The sequence below is a fragment of the Desmodus rotundus genome, chromosome 5 (genome assembly GCF_022682495.2).
Source record: "Desmodus rotundus isolate HL8 chromosome 5, HLdesRot8A.1, whole genome shotgun sequence".
Lineage (NCBI taxonomy): Eukaryota > Metazoa > Chordata > Mammalia > Chiroptera > Phyllostomidae > Desmodus > Desmodus rotundus.
In genome coordinates, this window is record NC_071391.1 from 82,610,712 (window position 1) to 82,630,056 (window position 19,345).

The 19,345-nt window shown below is 36.5% G+C and overlaps 2 protein-coding genes across 9 annotated transcripts in view; one reads left to right on the forward strand and one right to left on the reverse strand.

Moving 5' to 3' along the window:
- Nucleotides 1–9,371, forward strand: part of DLAT (dihydrolipoamide S-acetyltransferase) — a 36,269-nt gene extending 26,898 nt beyond the window's left edge. The window contains exons 11-14 of the mRNA XM_024570814.3: nt 2,847–2,962; nt 6,527–6,689; nt 7,237–7,373; nt 7,937–9,371. Coding sequence (XP_024426582.2) covers nt 2,847–2,962; nt 6,527–6,689; nt 7,237–7,373; nt 7,937–8,066 — 546 coding nt within the window. The 3' untranslated portion in view covers nt 8,067–9,371. The remainder of the gene's footprint in view (nt 1–2,846; nt 2,963–6,526; nt 6,690–7,236; nt 7,374–7,936) is intronic.
- PIH1D2 (PIH1 domain containing 2) overlaps nt 1–19,337 on the reverse strand; it is a 40,859-nt gene extending 21,522 nt beyond the window's left edge. For 3 of the 8 annotated variants that reach the window (XM_053923965.1, XM_045203980.2, XM_024570815.4), the window contains exons 1-6: nt 19,073–19,337; nt 18,118–18,336; nt 17,289–17,412; nt 16,671–16,916; nt 16,072–16,337; nt 14,083–14,213 (exon numbers count right to left, since the gene is read on the reverse strand). In XM_053923965.1, coding sequence (XP_053779940.1) covers nt 14,083–14,213; nt 16,072–16,337; nt 16,671–16,916; nt 17,289–17,412; nt 18,118–18,294 — 944 coding nt within the window. In that variant the 5' untranslated portion in view covers nt 18,295–18,336; nt 19,073–19,337. Of the gene's footprint in view, nt 1–997; nt 5,285–9,485; nt 9,692–10,292; nt 14,214–16,071; nt 16,338–16,670; nt 16,917–17,288; nt 17,413–18,117; nt 18,337–19,072 lie in introns of those variants that run through there. The other 5 variants (XM_045203983.3, XM_045203982.2, XM_045203985.3 and 2 more) reach the window with 5 other exon arrangements.
- Nucleotides 19,338–19,345: the final 8 nt, after the last annotated feature.

Here is a 19,345-nt window from a genome sequence, read left to right on the forward strand (position 1 = left end):
AGCAAACTAAATGAACAACTAGAACAGGAACAGAATCACAGAAATGGAGGTCACATGGAGGGTATCAACAGGGGAGTGGGAGGGGAGGAGAGGGGTAAAAGGTACAGAGAATAAGTAGCATAAATGGTAGGTAGAAAATAGACGGGGAGGGTAAGAATAGTATAGGAAATGTAGAACCCAAAGAACTTACATGTATGACTGACCCATGGACATGAAATAAACGGGGGGAATGTGGTTGGGAGGGGGTGTGCAGGGCGGAGGGAAGTGAAGGGGGGGAAATGGGATAACTAACAACATAATCAATAAAATATATTTAAAAAAAAGAATGACATAGGAGAGAGGAATATAAGACATAATCAAGGAGATGCAAAGTATAAGCCAAACTCATTAGAGTGGCACACAGGCCTTACACAGGCTATTTATAACTTCTCTGACTTCCTTTCTTACTACTCTCCTATTTGTCAGCTCTGCCGCAGACACAATGGTTGTCTTGCTATTCCTCAACACTCTACCTGTATACTCCTACTTGAGGTCTTTAGCATATGCTGTTCCCTCTGCATGGAATATTCTTTAGTATCCACTTGGCTTTCTCCTGTACCTCCATAAGGATTTGATTCAGTATCACCTCTGGTTTCCTCTGGTTACCTTATTCGAAAATTAAGAGGACTGAGGTGAATGAGTTCTCTCTTTAGTTCTTTTTCCCAGCTTTATTTTTCTCCTTAGTTCTTAACTCTTGTCTTAACATACTGTATGTTTCTCTTATAGACACCCCTTTAAAATGTGAGCTCCCTGAGAGTAGAATTTTTATCCATTATTTTTCACTGCCTGATGTCCAGGGCCTCAGTGTTATATGCTCAGCAGAGTAGACTCAAATTTAGGTGCATGAATGGATGAATGAAACAGTGAAACAGAAACACAACTGGCCTCAGGGGTTACAGATGGTGGCATACTTCATTGTCAAAATAATAAAGCTATTTTATATTTTTTTGGAATTAGACATGAAAAATTCATGTGCAATGTACAGTTTTATTCAATTCTTTTAAATTGTTTATTTGGATATAACTAAATAGCAACCATTCACCCATTTAAAGGTTACAATTCAGTGGGTTTTAATATATTCAGAGTTGTAAACCCAATCACCACAATAAATTTTAGAACATTTTCATCATCCCTAAATGAAACCATACACCTGTTAGTTATAACCTCTGACCCAATACTCCCATCCTCCCCATCCCTGAACAACCACTAATCTACCTTCTGTCTTATAGATTTGGCTATTTTGGATGTTTCCTATAGGGCCGGGGATCTTGAGATCAATTTGAGCAGTATTGCCATCTTAGCAATATTAAGTATTCCCGCCCTAAGAGCATGGGATGTCTTTCCGTTTATTTATAGTTCTTTAATTTCAACAATTTTTATAGTCTTAGAGTCAAGTTTTTACACTTTTGTTAAATTTATCTGTAGGTTTTTCTCTTTTTAATGCTGTTGTAAATTTTATTTCCACATTGTTTGTTGCTGTTGTTTAGAAATGCAGTTGACTTTTGTGTATTGTATCCCGCAACCTTGTTTTTTATGGTGTTCCTTAGGATTTTCTATATACAAAATCATGTCATCTGCAAATAGAGTTGGTTTTGCTTTTTCCTTTCCAAAGTGGATGCCTTTTGTTTCCTTTTACTGCCTGACTTCTCTGGCTTGCACATCAGGTACAGTGTTGAGCAGAAGTGGCGATAGTGGACGACCTGTCTTGTTCTTGATCTTAGGGGGAAATAAGTCCTTCACCACTGAAGTATGATGACTGTGGAGTTGTTGTAGATCTGTTTTATCATCAGGAAGTTGCCTTCTGCTTCTGGTTTGTTGAATGTTTTCATTAGGAAGGGGTGTTGAATTTTGTCAAAAGCTTTTCTGTGTCTATTGAATAGTTTTGTCCTAAATCCTATTAGGACATTATTACGTCACTTGACTTTTAGATGTTAAAGCAACCTTGCTTTCCTGATCCAGTTTTGTCGTAGTGAATAATTCTTTTCATATATTGATGGATTCGGTTTGCTAGAATATTTTTTTGAGGATTTCCATATCTATTTTCAAAAGGGATACTGACCTATAGGTGTTTTTGTTTTTGTTTTGTTCTTTTTTTATTGTGATATCTTGGTCTGGTTTTGGTTACTGGCTAATACTGGCCTCATGGAATGAATGAGAAATGGTTCCCTCCTCTTCTGTATCTTTTCTTTGAAAAGTTTGTAGAGAATTGGTATTAATTCTTTAAATGTTTGGAATAATTCACCAACGAAGCCACCTAGGTCTAGGTTTTTCTATGTGAGTAGTTTTTAAATGACCAGTTCACTTCCTTTAGTAATTATAGATCTATTCAGCGCTCCTGTTCCTTTTTAATTTTGTTTTGGTAGTTCATATTTTTCCAAGAATTTGTACATTTCATCAATGTTATTCTAATTTGTTGGCATATGGTTCGTAGTATCACCTATAATCCCTTTTATTTCTGTACATTAGGTACTAATGTCTACTTCATTTCTGGTTTGAGGAAGTTGAATCTTTTTCTTTGTCAATCTAGCTAAATATTTATTGTTTTCAAAGAACCAGCTTTGGGTTTTGAGATAAATGAAAGTGAAGACATAGCATACCGTAGCTCAAGCTCATGTGCTGCAGCTAAAGCACTGTTTAACAGGAAACTTATAGCTATAAACGCCTACACTAAAAAAGACAAAAGAACCAACTTCTGGTATCATTTTATCCTTTTCACATCAGGACGTTTGTTTATCTCCTCCCCTCACCCCCTTTCTCAAGATTTGGGAAGAGAATTTAAGAAACTACATGGTTTCTTGTCCTTGCAGATGTTACAAGGAAAAAGCAAAATTTCTGTCAATGATTTCCTCATAAAAGCTTCAGCTTTGGCATGTTTAAAAGTTCCTGAAGCAAATTCTTCTTGGCTGGACACAGTTATAAGACAGTAAGTATAACACTGCTGGGGAAGGTGTATATCCATCAGCAGTTTTCTTGTGTTATGTAATGTATAGCCAGGAATATGGGGGTTACGGAGAAATGGAATACAGAGGTGGAGATGACTTCCATAGACAAAAAAATTTGAAAACAACATAAAACTATTTATGAGCCATTGCTGAATTAACGTAGTAAAGACTACAAATTCTTTGTATGAGTTCAGGAATGGGAGATAAATGTATGAATACATACAATTAAGTTGATAATGACTTACAAAGCACGGATGATACGATTTTTGTTCATCGATTAGTTCTGAACTTTAGAGGGGGAGCAAATTTGAAAATTAACCAGAACACAGTATTTATTAATATAGTGGCATGTGACTAGCATGGTGCTCAGTGTCTTTCACATGTTGTCTCATTTATTCCTCATGGCCACTTAATGAGTTAGGGGTTTCACTCCCATTTTTAGATGAAGAAACTGAGGCTGTGAGTTGAATGACTTTCCCTCAGTTAATATGTTAGTAAATAGCAGAACTGTGATTGGGACCAGGATTCTGATTTCTAAGCCTAGGCTTTTTTATATTATTGTTATTCATTTAAATTTTATTACCGTATTTTTCAGACTATAAGATGCACCCCCCCACCCCAGGTTTGGGAGGAAAATGGGGGTGTGTCTTATGGTCTGAATGTAGCTTACCTGGCTGTGTGGGGGTGGGGGGCATGGTGGTGGAGCATGGGTTTTTTCCTATTTTCCTCCTCTAAAGTCTAGATGTACCTTATGGTCCAGTGCGTCTTATAGTCCGAAAAATATGGTAAAATAATAGTATATATGTTAAAATACTGCTGCATGGCTTGCAGTGACCTACTCAGCCTTTAATCTGAAGTCCACTCCCAAGAGGCAAACACAACTTTTAAAGTATTATTTCTTCATATTTCTAAATAACTTTTCTGTTGCCTTTTATGGGCTTTTTCATTCTTTTTACTTTATTGAATGACTTCCTATTAAAGAAGATTAAGATTTAGCTTTATTGTAGCCTCCCTAAACACACACACACCCATCATCTGTGAAGTTGATTATAACACAAATTTTGGATCAGTACCCAGTGTTAATATTTTTATGCCTGTGAGTATATTGTTCATGACCAAGACATGGAGTATGCCATGAGTACAACTGAACTGCTTCTAGTGATTGCCTAAGAGAGAGCTAGTTTTCTGTGTATTCATCATTAATTCTTCCTGAAACTCTTCACGAGAACTCTAAACTATCTTTCAGTTTTCTCAAACATATCGGGTAATCTACTGATTCTAACTTTTTCCTTGGTTACACCCCTCTTGGAGAACATCTAAGGGTCTTACCACTCCTTACATATTATATTAGTTTCCTGGGGCTGCCATTACAAATCACACAAAATTGGTGTCTTAAAAAAATTTTAGTCTCTGAGTTCTAAAGGCCAGAAGTCCGAAATCAAGAAGTTGGCAGGTCTGTGTTCCCTCCACAGGCTCCAGGGGAGAATCTGTTGTGGCTTTTGCCAGTTCTTGTGGCTGCAGGCATTCCTTGTTTGTGACTGCGTAACTCTTACCTCTAGCTGCATCTTCACATGGTCTTCTCTGTGTTTGTGTCTTTTCTTCCGTCTCTTACAAGGATACTTGGCATTGGATTTAGGGCCCACCCAGATAGTCTGGGATGATATGATCTCAGGATCCTAATTACACCTGCCAAGACCTTTTACTAAATAGATCACATCGATAGATTCCAGGATCAGAACATAGACATATCTTTTAGAGGGCTGTTATGAACGCTTGCATATAATTTGTGTTGACATGTTTTCATTTATTTTTGGTAGATTCCTTAGAGTAGATTTGTTGAGTCATAGAGTAAATTTATATTTAACCTTTTAATAATATCTGAAAGAAACACTATCTAGATCAAAGTATTCAGTTTGCAGGGCAATTTCTCCATATCATTTGTGAATTCTTACCAATTTGCTGTGTGATATCTTGGCTAGAGCCCAGCTGTGGTAGCTGCTAAAGGTCAGAAACTTTATTAGAGCTGGTCCATTTGTTTGCAGATGGTAAAATCTGCTGTGTCTGGCCAGCTTGGGCACATTGAGGGCTTTGGTACCCATATTCTCCTAAAGTTTGTGCCTAGAAAGAGCTGGAGTTTTCCTCCATGTGAAGTGTAACTTTTTCTCGATTGTAGAACACTTTATCAGGGGTCCTTAAACAGATGCCCAAGGATACTGCGGATACAATTCAGGAGTTAGGGAACTTGGATGAGGGAAAGAATCATTCTTTTCCACTAACCTGTAACTGAATTTTAGTATTTTCTCCTGTTAAAAATGTAGAAAACAAACCAAAGTGTTATTAATAGAGCTTATGCTAGTGACCAGTAAAAATCAGTTATTTTCATGTCACATTGTAGTTGCTGCAGATGTCTTAAAATATTGTTTTGCATATCACAATTTTAAAACTATAGCCATTATTAGACCTGCTGCAAGATCTTGTTAATGAGTTAATACAGTAGCACACATAGCACTTTTTATTTTAAATCCTCAATCAAGGATATATTGCTGTTGATTTTAGAGAGAGAGGAAGGGAGAGAGACACAGAGAGAGGGAAACATCACTGTGAAAGACTAATATCGATCAGTTGCTTCCCATTCGCACCCTGACCAGGGATGGAACCCATAATCATTTGGTGTATAGGACAGTGCTCCAGCCGGCTGAGCCACCCAGCCAAGGCACGTTTTGTTTTTTGAATAGATAACTAAATTTCAATATAGCTGTTTTTAGCTTTTTTTGTTTTGTTTTGGTGATTTGTTTCATTTTCTATGTTAAAAATATAAATATAGCCCTGGCTGGTGTGGCTGAGTGGGTTGAATGCCGGCCTGAGAACCAAAGGGTTGCCAGTTCGATTCCCAGTCTAGGGTACATGCCTGGGTTGTAGGCCAGGTCCCCAGTAAGGGGTACGTGAGAGGCAACCACACATTGATATTTCTTTCCCTCTCCTTCTCCCTCCCTTCCCCTCTCTCTAAAAAGTAAATAAATAAAATCGTAAAAAATACATAAGTATATTTTGAGATGAGACTCAAAACCAAAGAGGCCCATGGTGTAGAAAAGATTGAGAATCTTATGTTCTGGGGCACCACCACCCTACATCCTGTTGCTCTCACAAGGCAGTCCTTTCCCTTTAGTTCTTCTTTCATATGCTCAAGCTCTGCTTGCATACTTAACTCCAGCCACTTTGTCTCAAAATCTCAGTTCTTTTTGTTTAATTCTCATTTAATACTGAGCCGCCTTCTGCACCTAAACCCATGTGTTGGTTGAGGCAGATGGGAAAGTTAGAGTGCATGTGAAACCAACCTACTGACACATCATTCTTTTTTTTTTTTTTAATCTAAGTCAAGGGTAGGGGCACAGCAGAATGTAAAAACCAGGAACAGTACCCCTCGAGCTGAACAGTAGCAAAAACTGAAGTAAATGTCAGTATTCTTGCTTAACCTGACACATATACTCTTAATAAACAATGTTGATGGTTATTGAGATTTCCTTTTCTTTTTTCTTTTTAAATAGAAATCACGTTGTTGATATCAGTGTAGCAGTCAGTACTCCTGCAGGACTCATCACACCTATTGTATTTAATGCACATATAAAGGGACTGGAAACCATTGCTAATGATGTTGTTTCTTTAGCAACCAAAGCAAGAGAGGGTAAACTACAGCCACATGAATTCCAGGTAAAGTATTTATTTACTATCTAAATGTTAAGAATTATGTTATTTTTAAGATTGGCATTATGCTTTTGTTGCATTTCCACCTTTTTATTCTGCTTTGTGTTCTCACTGACACAAGATCTTGAAAATAAAGAAAATTGACAAACCTATCAAAGGCTGAAAATAGATATTTTCCAACCAATGTACAAAAGCCACAAAACCAACTTTTGTTTGTATTGTAATGATTGCATATTTTAAATAAAGAGTATTTCATGCAGGCCATTTTTTTCCTTTCAGCTTTAGTGATATTATAATTAGCAAATAGGAATGATATATATTTCAGGTATACAACTTCATGTTTTGATGTGTACATACATTATGAAATGATCACCACAATTAAGCTAATTAATATGTCTGTCACTTCATATGTTTCTGTATTTTTTTTTTTATGGTAGTTCAGAGGCTTTTCTTAAAAGATTATCTTAAGGTCTTTTCACAAAGTGTCATTTTTTTTCTGAATTATGTTGACAAGTAATTAACATAATCTTAATTTTAATTTTTTTCCCCCTAGGGTGGCACTTTTACGATCTCCAATTTAGGAATGTTTGGAATTAAGAACTTCTCGGCTATTATTAACCCACCTCAAGCATGTATTTTGGCCATTGGTGCTTCAGAAGATAGACTAGTTCCAGCAGATAATGAAAAAGGGTAAGTGTCACAATGGAGAGGGAGCTATAAGTTAATTTTCATTATATTATACCTGTTTTTGAGTCCTCTGTTTTAGAATTATTGGCATGGCATACTGGGGCTTCAGGTAGAGTCAGACATAAGTATAGAATGAAGTTTCTCAGGGCAGCAACTCTACTTGTTTTACTAAATGCAGTTAATCTTCTTTGAGATAGGAAGCTTTATTTACCTTAAATAAATAAGGGGTCACCATGCTTATTTCTTAAAGATACAGACTGTAAATATTTTAGGCTTTGTGGGTTATGTGGTCTTTGTTGCAAACAGTTGTGGTGTAAAGCAGCCATAGGCTCTATGTAAATGAAATCCAGTAAACCTGCATTTGGTAGGATTTGCTGACCCATGCCCCAGATGGGTGTTTGGTCTGTTTCTTAAAGCCAATAATTTGGGCAAGAAATATACAGGACATGAATAATAGGTAGAAAATATATGTTACTTGGTTGGGATTATAGAGCCACAGTTGGAATTTGGGCTAAAATCCAGAGATTGCTTCTAGAATACCTAATAATGGTTTTCTCTCTTTCTAGATTTGATGTGGCTAGCATGATGTCTGTTACACTCAGTTGTGATCATCGGGTCGTGGATGGAGCAGTTGGAGCTCAGTGGCTTGCTGAGTTTAGAAACTACCTTGAAAAACCTATCACTATGTTGTTATAATTAACCCAAGCATTTCTAGTCTCTTCAGGTCACATTGGTTCATTCTTATCAAGATATAAATATGTTATTAAACAGGTGGTTCTTTTTATGTTAAAGTTAACCAGTTATTTTTAAGTCCAGTTATTTGTTATGGTCATTACTGAATTTTTTTAAATACCAGTTACACTCAAATAATTGTGCACATTTAGTAAGCACCAGATCTTAAGCTGTGTACTCCCTAGTCAAGGGACATATGGCGTAGCGCTTTGGTGGTTAAGTACTTCCACTGGGAAATGTAAGGGTAGAATTGTGGTTCCCTATTGAGTCGGTGTATAAAAGTAACCTGGATAACAGCTTGAGATTTTGAACTTTAATTGCCTCAAATGTTTTCCTTATATTTGAGGTAAGGAGAAGTCAGGAAAATTTGTTCTCTTGGAGAAAGGGATTGAATTGAAGCTTGATTTTGGAATTTAACCCTAATTTACATTTTTCTCTTATGTGATCTTGGTTTTATCATGGATAGGAAGAGTAGAGAACTTCAAGGAAAGCAAGTGAAATTTTTAAAAAGTTAACATTTTCTTAGACTTCTTCAACCATTATTTGTTTATTTCTCTGTACATCCCACAGTGGCTATTTCCCTTTTTGAGATAAGATATAAATATAAACCAGCCACTGTTGTAAATGAGAATTTGTGTATTTAAACAACTTAAATGTAATTCTGAGCAGAACTCTACAGTTACATCCAAATAAAAGAATATGGTTAGAGAATTTAATGGAGAAATTGTGAGAGTAGAATTTTTCCTCCAATATTAATTACCAAAATTTACTACTCAAATAACTTTGGAAAACTGTATCAAGTAACAGTGGAGTAAATGTACATAAAATATGGTTTCTAGCAAGATACGTGCCAAAGTCCATATATATACCAACAAGTTCTGTCTGAGAAGAAGGGGGGCAGACATGATACATTGGTGAGGAGTTTAGAGTACTAAAAGATAGTGACCAAAACAAAGTGGTCATTTCTGCTTGCATAAAGTAAAAATTGCTAAATGTGTATTTAAAAAAGTGTCCTGTGTTTTCCCACCCCAGTGTTGATTTGTAAAATAAAAAAGTCTGAAAATCCTATTGGAGAGAAAAAAATTATTTAGGTAGCATACTACTATTTCAGCCTAAATATTTTTTTTCCATTTTGTCTTTCTTCTGCTGATGGGGAGGGGGGCGATATTCAAGATAATGAAAATGAATTGGAACATTATCACAATTCCAAGACTTTCTGTTGAATTGATGTGCTTTAATAAATATATGAAGATGTTTGACTATTTAAAATTAATCTGACTAGTGCTTCCTTGTATGTAATATATGAAGCTATATACCCGGAAATTTAGGACTTTCATTGTTGAACAGATTTCTAAATGTTTATTATTACATGGTGCACAGTGACACTCCATATATTCCGCAAATATTTTTCTTGTACTGTTACGAAAACATCAATACAGTAATTGGTAATTATAGCTTGAACTGAAGATTATGCAGAACGAACAAGCTTATCACAAGGGACCGTCATCAGTATGAGCCACATCTGGTTCAAATATATGAAACTTCAGAGATAATTCATTCTTTACTAATGTTTATGGCTCTTTTGTTCCCTTGAAAGAAAAATAAAAAGTTACCTTTAATAGAAATTGTTCTGAGTTAAAAATTAATCTGACCTACAATCTAAATCTGGATTCAGTCTATTTATCTTACCAAAATTGAGAGTAAAACCTAGAAATGATAGTTTGGTTCAAATTAGATTGTTTTATGTGTCTGGTCTAATTGCTGACCTGTCAGTAATTAATTTTCATATTAAATGATTAAGAGCAGGAACAGCTGATTAATCTGTATAAACTCTTAATACAGAAAACATTTTGAGTTTATAGAATTGGTAAAATCAGAACTGAGTTCTCAAGGATATAATCTAAACACTTTAAATTCAAGGAGTTACTGAAGCACCTAATGTTGGGGTATGGCGCACAGCAAGATGAACGTGTGATCTAGCTGTGTTAGGTATTTTACTCCAATCCTGAGGTTTGTGAATGTAGTTATAGTATCTCAAGTCATGGTCTACAAGAGGGTTGACCAGTGCAAGGCGTGACAGGAAACATGTTGTAAGGAATACTCATCACCCAGTAATGCAGAAGCTCTAGAATACATGGGAAAATAATCACTGATAATTTTTTTAAAATATTTATTTTTAGAGAGAAGGGGAAAGAGATGGGGAGAAATGTTGATGTGCAATAGACACATCAATCGGTTGCCTCTTGCGCACCCTCAACTGGGGACCTGGCCCTCAGCCCAGGCATGTGCCCTGACTGGGGATTGAACCAGCGACCCTTTGGTTTGCAGGCCAGCACTCCATCCGCTGAGCCACACCAGCCAGGGCTGTTTTGTTGGTTTTTTTTAAGTTAGGCAAAGATTTATTAAATGGGAACAAGAGTGGTAAGTGTAAAATTAGATTTCTACATCAAACTTCATTAAAACAAAGACTTGTTTTCATCACAAGACACCATGAGAGAGTAAAATGGCAAGCCGGAGTATAAGAGATTTATAATAGATATACCCAACAAAGAACTCATATCCAAAATATGTGAGAATTCTACAATTTAAAAAGAGATAGACAATCCAATAAAATTTTTGCAAAAGCCTTGAAAAGCATACTTTATAACATAAGACTTTGAAGAGTCCAATACAGGTATTTAACATCATCCCTTATTAGGCAAATACAAATTAATCCACAATGTGATACTATTACACTCCCACCAGCATGTCAGATTTTTTAAACCAACAATAAAGATGCAAAACAATGGAAATCATATACACTTGCTGGGAACATAAAGTTGGCTCAATCACTTTCAAAAACTCTTCAGCATTATTTAGTAAAGCTAATACGCATACCCTGTGACACAGCAATTCTACCCAGTTCACACCAAATAGAAAACTATTTTCACACCGAAAACACAGGAACAAAAATGTTCATAGCAGCATCATTCTTAATAGCTCCCAAGTGAAACAGCCCCAATAACCCAAATGTCACCAACAGTCCAATAAGTAAATAAATTGTGGAATATTCATAAAATAATATTACTATACAGAAATAAATAAAGAATGACCACTACATGCAACCACATGGAGGAAATCTCAGAGGTAACATCCAAAGAAGCCAGACAGGAGTTTTACACTTTTAACATTTATAGGAAGTTCAAAAACAGGTAAAAGCAATGTATGATGACAAAGGCTGGTTACCTTGAGGGAAATGACTAGGAGGATACAAGAGGGAGACTTCCAGGACACTGATAATATCCTCTGCTTTGATTTGTGTGGTACAGGGTGCATTTACTTTGTAAAAGGTTTTGCACTTCATATATATTTACATGTGTTTTACTTCAATAAAAAAAAAAGTAAAGGGAAGGAGGGGAGAAAAAGGAATAAAGATGGAAATGGAAGAGGTGGGAAGGTGAGAGAAAGAAAAAAAGGAAGGCTGACCATATCCTATGGGCAATGAATGGTTATTGAAGGTTTTTGAGCAAGGAAATGATGCAGTGTTTTATGAAAGTATTTTCTTGGCTGTGCAGGGTTTACTGGAGAAGTACAAATACTAGAAGAGAACCATTGAGCAGACTATTGCAACAATCCTGGCATCCAAATCACCTGATAAATATTTATCAGTACAGTATAGTAATATCCTAGTCTTTCGTGTTCACTTAGCACTGACCTTGAGATGTGGCTAATAGTTGAGCTATTTCAATAGCGTGGGGGAGGAATCACAAAGAATCACTACAGGTTTGATGAAGGATCAAGGACTGAAATCGATCCAGTAAAATCACAGGTAAAAAACACACAAATTTGCCAATTCCCAAATCATGTCCTTTACACCCTAGGAAAGCCGGCCAACAATCATCCTTCTACTCACTCTGGCTTGACATTGTTTCACTTCAGCCCTCAGTTTATCTCACAGACTTCTCAGTTTATGAATCTTGCTTCCAAGAGCGCTTCCCACTGCCTGTGCTTCCTGTGGCTCTTCAAATTTTTTACGGGATCTAGTTTCTAGTCTTCCCAAGTAAGCTAGAACACCTTTTGGACTTGACATCTTGACTCAAGAAGTACTCACCAGGTCCATCTCCTCAGATCCCCAAGAGCCTTCCTAGGAAGCTGTCCAAGCACCTAGATTTCCTTGCTCCTCTCCTTTGGCTCACCCAGTCCAGGGATGAGAGTTCCCGCGGTTCCAACCTTCAACAAGCCCTCACTACTGACAATCTGATCTAAAACCAAGTTTATGGAAAATCCTGGTCTCTAAATCAAGGACAATTTATGTCAATCTCAAATAATTTCCAGTTTTGAGGACAAAAGATGTCTGTAAGATTCAAATTTACTCCACAGTTCATTATTAGTTAATGCTCTTCCTGGGTAGCTTTGCTCTTTGTAGGGAGGGGGAAGGACAGATGGTTTTATGAATATAAAATCCACTGAAATAATATCAGGAAAATATTTTGGGAAATAGGATATTAACATTTAATCTTTAAGTGTGTTGGACCTTGATATGCCTTTTATCAATATGTACACAGACACATAGATGCTGACATAAGTAAATGCTGAGAGTACAAGAGTAGAGAGATTCAAACAGAAAATCAGTTTTGACTGATTTTGCAAAAGAAAACATGAAAGCACTCCCAAGTTTTTTGAGGGATGAGAATATAATAGGTGTGTTAATTTTAGGACATCATACAACTGTAGACCATTTTCAGATGATAAATTATCCTATTGCTAGAAGGATTCAAATCCAGGTGAAGTTTAAGAAAATTATGTTTTTAGCCCTGACTGGTGTGGCTTAGTGGGCTTGGCATTGTCCTGCAAACTGATGGGCAGCCAGTTTGATTCCCAGTCAGGGCACATGGCTGGGTTAAGGACAGGGTCCCAAGTTAGGGGAATGCGAGAGGCAACCAATCACCACCAACTGATGTTTAACACATTTATTTCTCCTTCCCTTCTCTCTAAAAATAAGTAAAATATTAAATAAAAAATGTTTTTAAATGTCACGTATCAATTATATATCTATTATATACATCACAGTTTCTAAAGTTAAAAAGTTTTAAAGTTAATAACTTTATTTAAAGACTGTTGAACTAGAAACCAATCACAAGGAAGTAGTTTTTTATGTAGAAAAGATAATTAAGGAATGTTTATAATTTGATGCGAGCATTGCTTACCTGGGATATAAATTGGAAAGTTGATACCTTTGTATTAAACAACTATCTGACAACTTGATGAATGGGAACTGAAAAGCATGTCACCTCTGTATTTTTAAAAATTACTTTCCTCGGAGAAAGGCACTTGTCCCCAACTCAACTCCTTTTACTTACAGTTGGATGTATTTTGCATCATATGTGCAATAATATTCAAGTACTATGACTGCTTCCTTGTATCCAACCCTCAGAAAAGTCCACATGTAATATTAAAAGGCCTACCTGGGTAGCTTGCACTCCCTCCAGAGCTGTTTTATAGAAGTACACAGGTTCACAGAAACAATGTTTGCATATTATTACATCGGCTTTGTATTTTTATTGCTGGAGGAAACTTTTACTGCTATGGCCCATCTTGATAATAAAAAAACTTCTTGCATTCTGGGATTTATTTCTGATTCAAAAATAACCAGACAAAAATTTTTTTCAACCAGCAAACTGAGAATTCTCACATGTTACTTGGAAACAAATAGAATTTTTCCAAGTGGTATTTGTTACTTAAGACCATTACAAACATCTTCAAAATACGTCTATCAAGGCAATAATATTTTTAGTAGTTTTTGCTTGGTGCCAAATTTATTTGAGGGTTTTTTTTTAAAGGTAACAGCTGATGAGAAAGTCTCATTCCATCAAAAGGAATTCTTAGAAAATGTGAAACTAGTGTTTAAGGTAAACCAATATCTCTTCACCTATAATGAAGGTCCTATAATTCACATAACATTATCACTGAAAACCTGAAAAACATAATGCTCTTGACTTACACCAATGGCATTGTGACGATTAATGTAGCTTTCTCTTTGATAAATTTTGCTGTAGTCGTTTCAGTATTCACAGATTCTGGAAGATTCAGATGTAATCTGTACTTCTCAGAAACCTCAATCAACAAATCATCCTAAGAATAAACAACCAAGAAAGATTTTAAAGGATGAAAATACAAAAAGTATTTCCTGGTTAAAATTAGTGCTATTAAATTAATATTCCCAATTTACTCCTTTCACATAAGAAATGGATCCCAATTTACTGCCATGTGACTTGCAATGGGCAATAAAGTTGCTGTTGTAATCCCTGAGCTTTTGAGACTATTTGTCATTGCTGCTTAATACATCAGAAGTTTACTGGTAGTAGTACCAGAAGATGGGTGTTGGGATCCCAAATTATGTGAATTGACTTTGGGGCAGCCTAGCAAATAGCAAGGAAACTTATTGGAGACTGGACAGATGGTGATCCATGTTTCATAATAATAAAACCCTTAGGAAAACTATAAATAACTTGGAAGGCAAATTGTGTACCTAGTTAATTTGTGATTTTAGGTAAAGAAGTGAGAAAATAAAATGTTGGTATCATGCACTGGTTTTATTGGCTACATCTAACAAGGTATAACAAAAAGGTGAACTGAGACTAGAATTTACCAGTCTGCAAGCAGAGTTGGAATATGCAGAGATCAGAAATTCTAAGATTTGACAAAAATGCAACTAATTTTTATTTTCAACCAGTAAAGGATAAAATTTAGATTTTCAAATATCAACAAAGACTGATTAAGACAACCTGGAGACAAAGACTAAATCACAAGTCTATATATACTTTTGTTAAAATTTCTACCTGGGTTAAGGTAGACCTCAGTAAATCTTTACATTTGGCTCAGATGATAGCTATTCAGTCAAAAACACAGGTCATTGAAAAATGGACATGTTTAAAAATAAACTGTTGGGTATAGCACTGACTGGAATGAAGTAAAATGTTGCCAGCCTGGACTAAAAATAATTTAAAATCATCTTTGGACCCCAACATTCCGTGGGCATAAAACAGGCTGAGTAAACTGCTCAGCATGTAAGGATGGCATAATCTCGCATGCTCTCTTTAGATGTGGCTAAAGCAGATGTGAAAGTTGGGGCTGGGGTGGGGGGTGCGGTGACCTCTCAAAGAATGGAACTGAAAGTAATGGAAAACAATGGGAACAAGGAGGCTAGGTAATAAAGAAATCTGTCATGGCCCTAAGTGAGAACATAGTCTACATTCAGGGAATGGTGCCCTCAAAATATTGTCCACCAGGATTTCAGAACTGCTTTGCACCTCATATTTTTACCATTTCGGAATTGAGAATATTCATTGTGGTTATCGTCTCTCTCTTTCATATTGTATGATGCATGGGGTTACAGGAGTAGATAACTTGTGTTTGCAGGTCATAGGTCTGGTTTGAGAAGAGCAGAATGCAGACTGTCACAGCAAAATCCTGTACTTTGGACTCTGATACTGGAATTGGAAGTGTCTTCCTTGAGAAAAGGTGCAAATATTTGTGACCAAGTGTGGACTGTGGTAGAGTGAGGATTATTGCCAATTATTTGATCTTCCATAAGAGGATTATACATATATTCCTGCCATGTAACTTCCTGTGACTACTCTTGAGAAGAATATTTTCCCTGCCCTATTGATGCAGGACTTGGTCTAGTGACTTACTTTGGCTAATAGAAAGTGAGTAAAAGTGATACGTGCCATGTCTGAGAGGAAGTTTTAGGACCCCTTGCATGGTTTGGCCATTTCTATTTTCCCCCCGCCAGGAAAATGACGTATGTCAGATGGGAATTGCTTCTTCACCTGTATCTTGAAACGTGTAAAACTTGTCAATCAGAGCAGGCCTACTGACATGTAACCTGAGCAAATTATTAAACCACTGAGATTGTGGAGTTTGTTATACAGCATAATATACAGAATATTGACTGATACAAATTTATAGTATAAACTATTCAACCTACCTGAGAAACACTAAGGTCACAGAGAGATACTGAATTAATACCAGGTAATTCGACTTTTAATTCAATTTTCAGTGGTTTCTCATTATGATCCGCCACAATTTTTAATTCATAGGCTGGTTGCTCCATTTCCACCTGGATCTCTGTACTGGAAATCTCTTCTATCAGGCACCCTTTTTTGTCTAAAACTTGGTCTTTTGGTAGTAAAAGTTGAGGGAAGTGATCTGGATTGCTCACACTACTACTTCTTATATGTTCAAGGGTTAGTTCTTTATGAAAAAAAGGGGGGGATAAAAACCACAAAATTAATCAACAACATAAATTACTATCAAGCTATAAGCTGCAATATATATAGTGTTAGCCAAGATGGCAGATAAAACTGCAGCTAAATTTGGAATCTTAAATCATAATCTTAAACCAAAAATATTTAAAAGTTTGCAGGATTTAAAAATCTTTAAGGACATGCTAATATTTCTAATATCTAATCTTTTTCTTTTTTAAGTTTCTTGTCTTTTAAAATTGAGATTTCTAATTTGCAAAATGTACACAGGATACAAAAATTTTAAGTCAGTTTAATTTTTTCTTTATATTCATTAACTTACCCTTTCTCATGTTCTCCCTTAAATCTGTGGGGTCAGTTTGGATTCTCATCAGATTTTGTTTCATCCTTTGAATGCTTCCTTTTATTTTAAATTTAGTAATATGGTAAAAGTGTGAGAGAGTGAACTGGAATTGTTCCTCAATGCATTTCATGGCCATCCGTATTAATTGGTCTTTTTTCACTTGGTCCTTTTCTGCTGCCTGGAGAACATCAGGATTGTAGGCAACATCGATGATGGCGTAAACATCTGCATGTGAGATTCAGAGGATGTGAAATGAAGACAGCTTGTTTCACTAATGATATTGTCAGGTAATATATTAAGTTATAATCCTGATAAAGCTAGAATGTATAAATTCTATTCCTTTATTTTTCAGAGGCAATCATAATGATGCTATGTACACAAAATTTCAAGTAGGCATTTTATATGGGTTTAAAACAGCTCAAATTATTAGACAAACAGTATTCAATTTGCATAAAGGAACTTTTACTTAGTCAATCACTACATTATAACCAAATAAAATAGTTTACATGTGATGTCTTTTACCAAGTAAAATCTGGTTCACGGTATTCCCAATACACAATTTTTTAAATGTGCTCTGGGCCCCATATTTCTATGTACCTGATGTTTCAGACACATCTTCTGGTCTGCCGACACTTAGAGGTATTGGATGAGTGGTTGACTGTGGAACTGGAATCCTTTTCCACTGACATAAGTTGATAAAAAGTATTTTTTCTTTTGGTTTCTAGAAATCAAATAATTTTGCACATCTTAAAACCCAATTTTTTATGTTTAAATAATATCCTAAAAGTAACACATCACAGAATTTGAAGAGTAAGAACTTTAGGTTTCAAGTAAGTCATTACATGTACTAAAACTGTGTTTGAGAAATACTGTTACCTCATTTCCCCAAAGCTTTTCATCAAGAATCAAGTTGCTACTCTCAGAGTAACTGGGAGGGGAAGGGGAATTGTTCTAAGCAGCTGTTTCAGGTAAATTTGTTTGACACTCTTGTACCACTTCCTTACATCCTCAACTAAATAAGTTCTTTTTATTTGAAAAATCTCCTAGCCTATGATTCTCTATTAAATTATTACATTGTTACTTTTATTTCATTCTAGCAGAAAAAAATGTCTCCAATTTTGAGATCTCCAAAATATATCAATATGAATTTCCCATTTTTACTCCTTTGATGCAATCTTCCACACTACACTTCTTTTGTAGTGACAGTTTCCCTCAAGTTTTCTTGTGTTGAAGTACCAATAGCTAAGGGTAAACTATTCTGTGGTTATTGCAGGATCTTTTCTTTCAGGACCGGAGGATTGAGGAAGTCTCATGTCACCCTCACCACACACACTCCTCTGGCCATTTCCATACTGCACAGAACACCAGTCTGCCAAACCCAGGTGCTGGAAAAAGGAAAAAATCCCTGGGCATTACATCTACCTACCAGGATTCTTGTCTGTAGGCAGAGCTGTGGTTCCGGGGCAGCACAGAGCTGTTTGCCCTCTTTCAGCTGCTGTTGAATGAACTTCTTGTAGCTCTCAGGGTTACTTTCAGCGAGATCATCTAAGAGGTTCCACAACTGATTAACTTGGGTCAGCAGACCCTTTGAGGATGATTCCATGATTGAGGTGAGTAGGCCTCCTGAGTCTGTGCAAAGACATGACTTAAGGAAAAATAACTGTGTAACTATTGATTCATTTCTTTCGGGGGGTGGGGAGAGGAACAGGTCAGGAATTGTTTTGGTGAAGTTAGCAGTTACCCTTAACACATATATAAAGACTGTGGATCAGCACCACTTTATCTTTTCCTTATTCTTGAATTATCTACTACTCCTTCTTGACTTTTCAAGTTGTTCTCCAGGCAATAAGGCCTTACCTCTACCAAGACCCTCACAAGCCGTGAGGGGAGCGAGTACCCAATTTGAGTCTGGATTTCCTGGTGGTTTCCTTTTTCCAGCACCTGGGTTTTGGCTGACTGGTGCCCTGTGCGGTCTGGAAATTACCACAGGTGTGAGTGTGGTGAGGGCTACATGAGACTTTCTCAATCCTCAGCATAGCTTAGTGCGTGACCTTGAGCAACTGATTTATATATACGCCTCAGTTAATTATTCTCAAAATGAAGACGATAGTACCTATCTCATGGGGTTATTGTGAGGATTAAGTAAGCTAATGCAGAGAGGCTGGAACACTTGGTCATCACTGTATGAGAGAAGTGATAATATCTTCTCTACATGTTGAGATTAAGTTCCCTCGTACCCACCCCCTTCTACTGATAGTTATTCCAGAGCATCAATAGAATAAGGAAAAGAGGAGGTTTGGGTTCTTCAAATACTACATTAAGGTTAGACTAAAGGGGAAACTTAACTAATGGACAATCATTCTAGAGGTTTGAGAACCCACCTCTTCTCTCGGCTTTACAAACCGTGACGTCTGTTACCAGGGTAACCAGGCTAGGTACCGCAGTAACTGGGTCCGGAAAGCTCCCGGCAGAAAGGTCTTTTTACATTCAGTTCCGGAATCTCCCCCTTCTGGATCTCGCTTCTCTGCTGACCCCCACCTATCTCTTTTTCAGGAAGGCATCCGCCTCCCTTCTGCAGCTGTAGACCTCTTGAGGACCTGGAAACACTCCCGTGAAAGTCTCGGAGTCTCTGGTTAGGAAGAATTTCTCAGCAG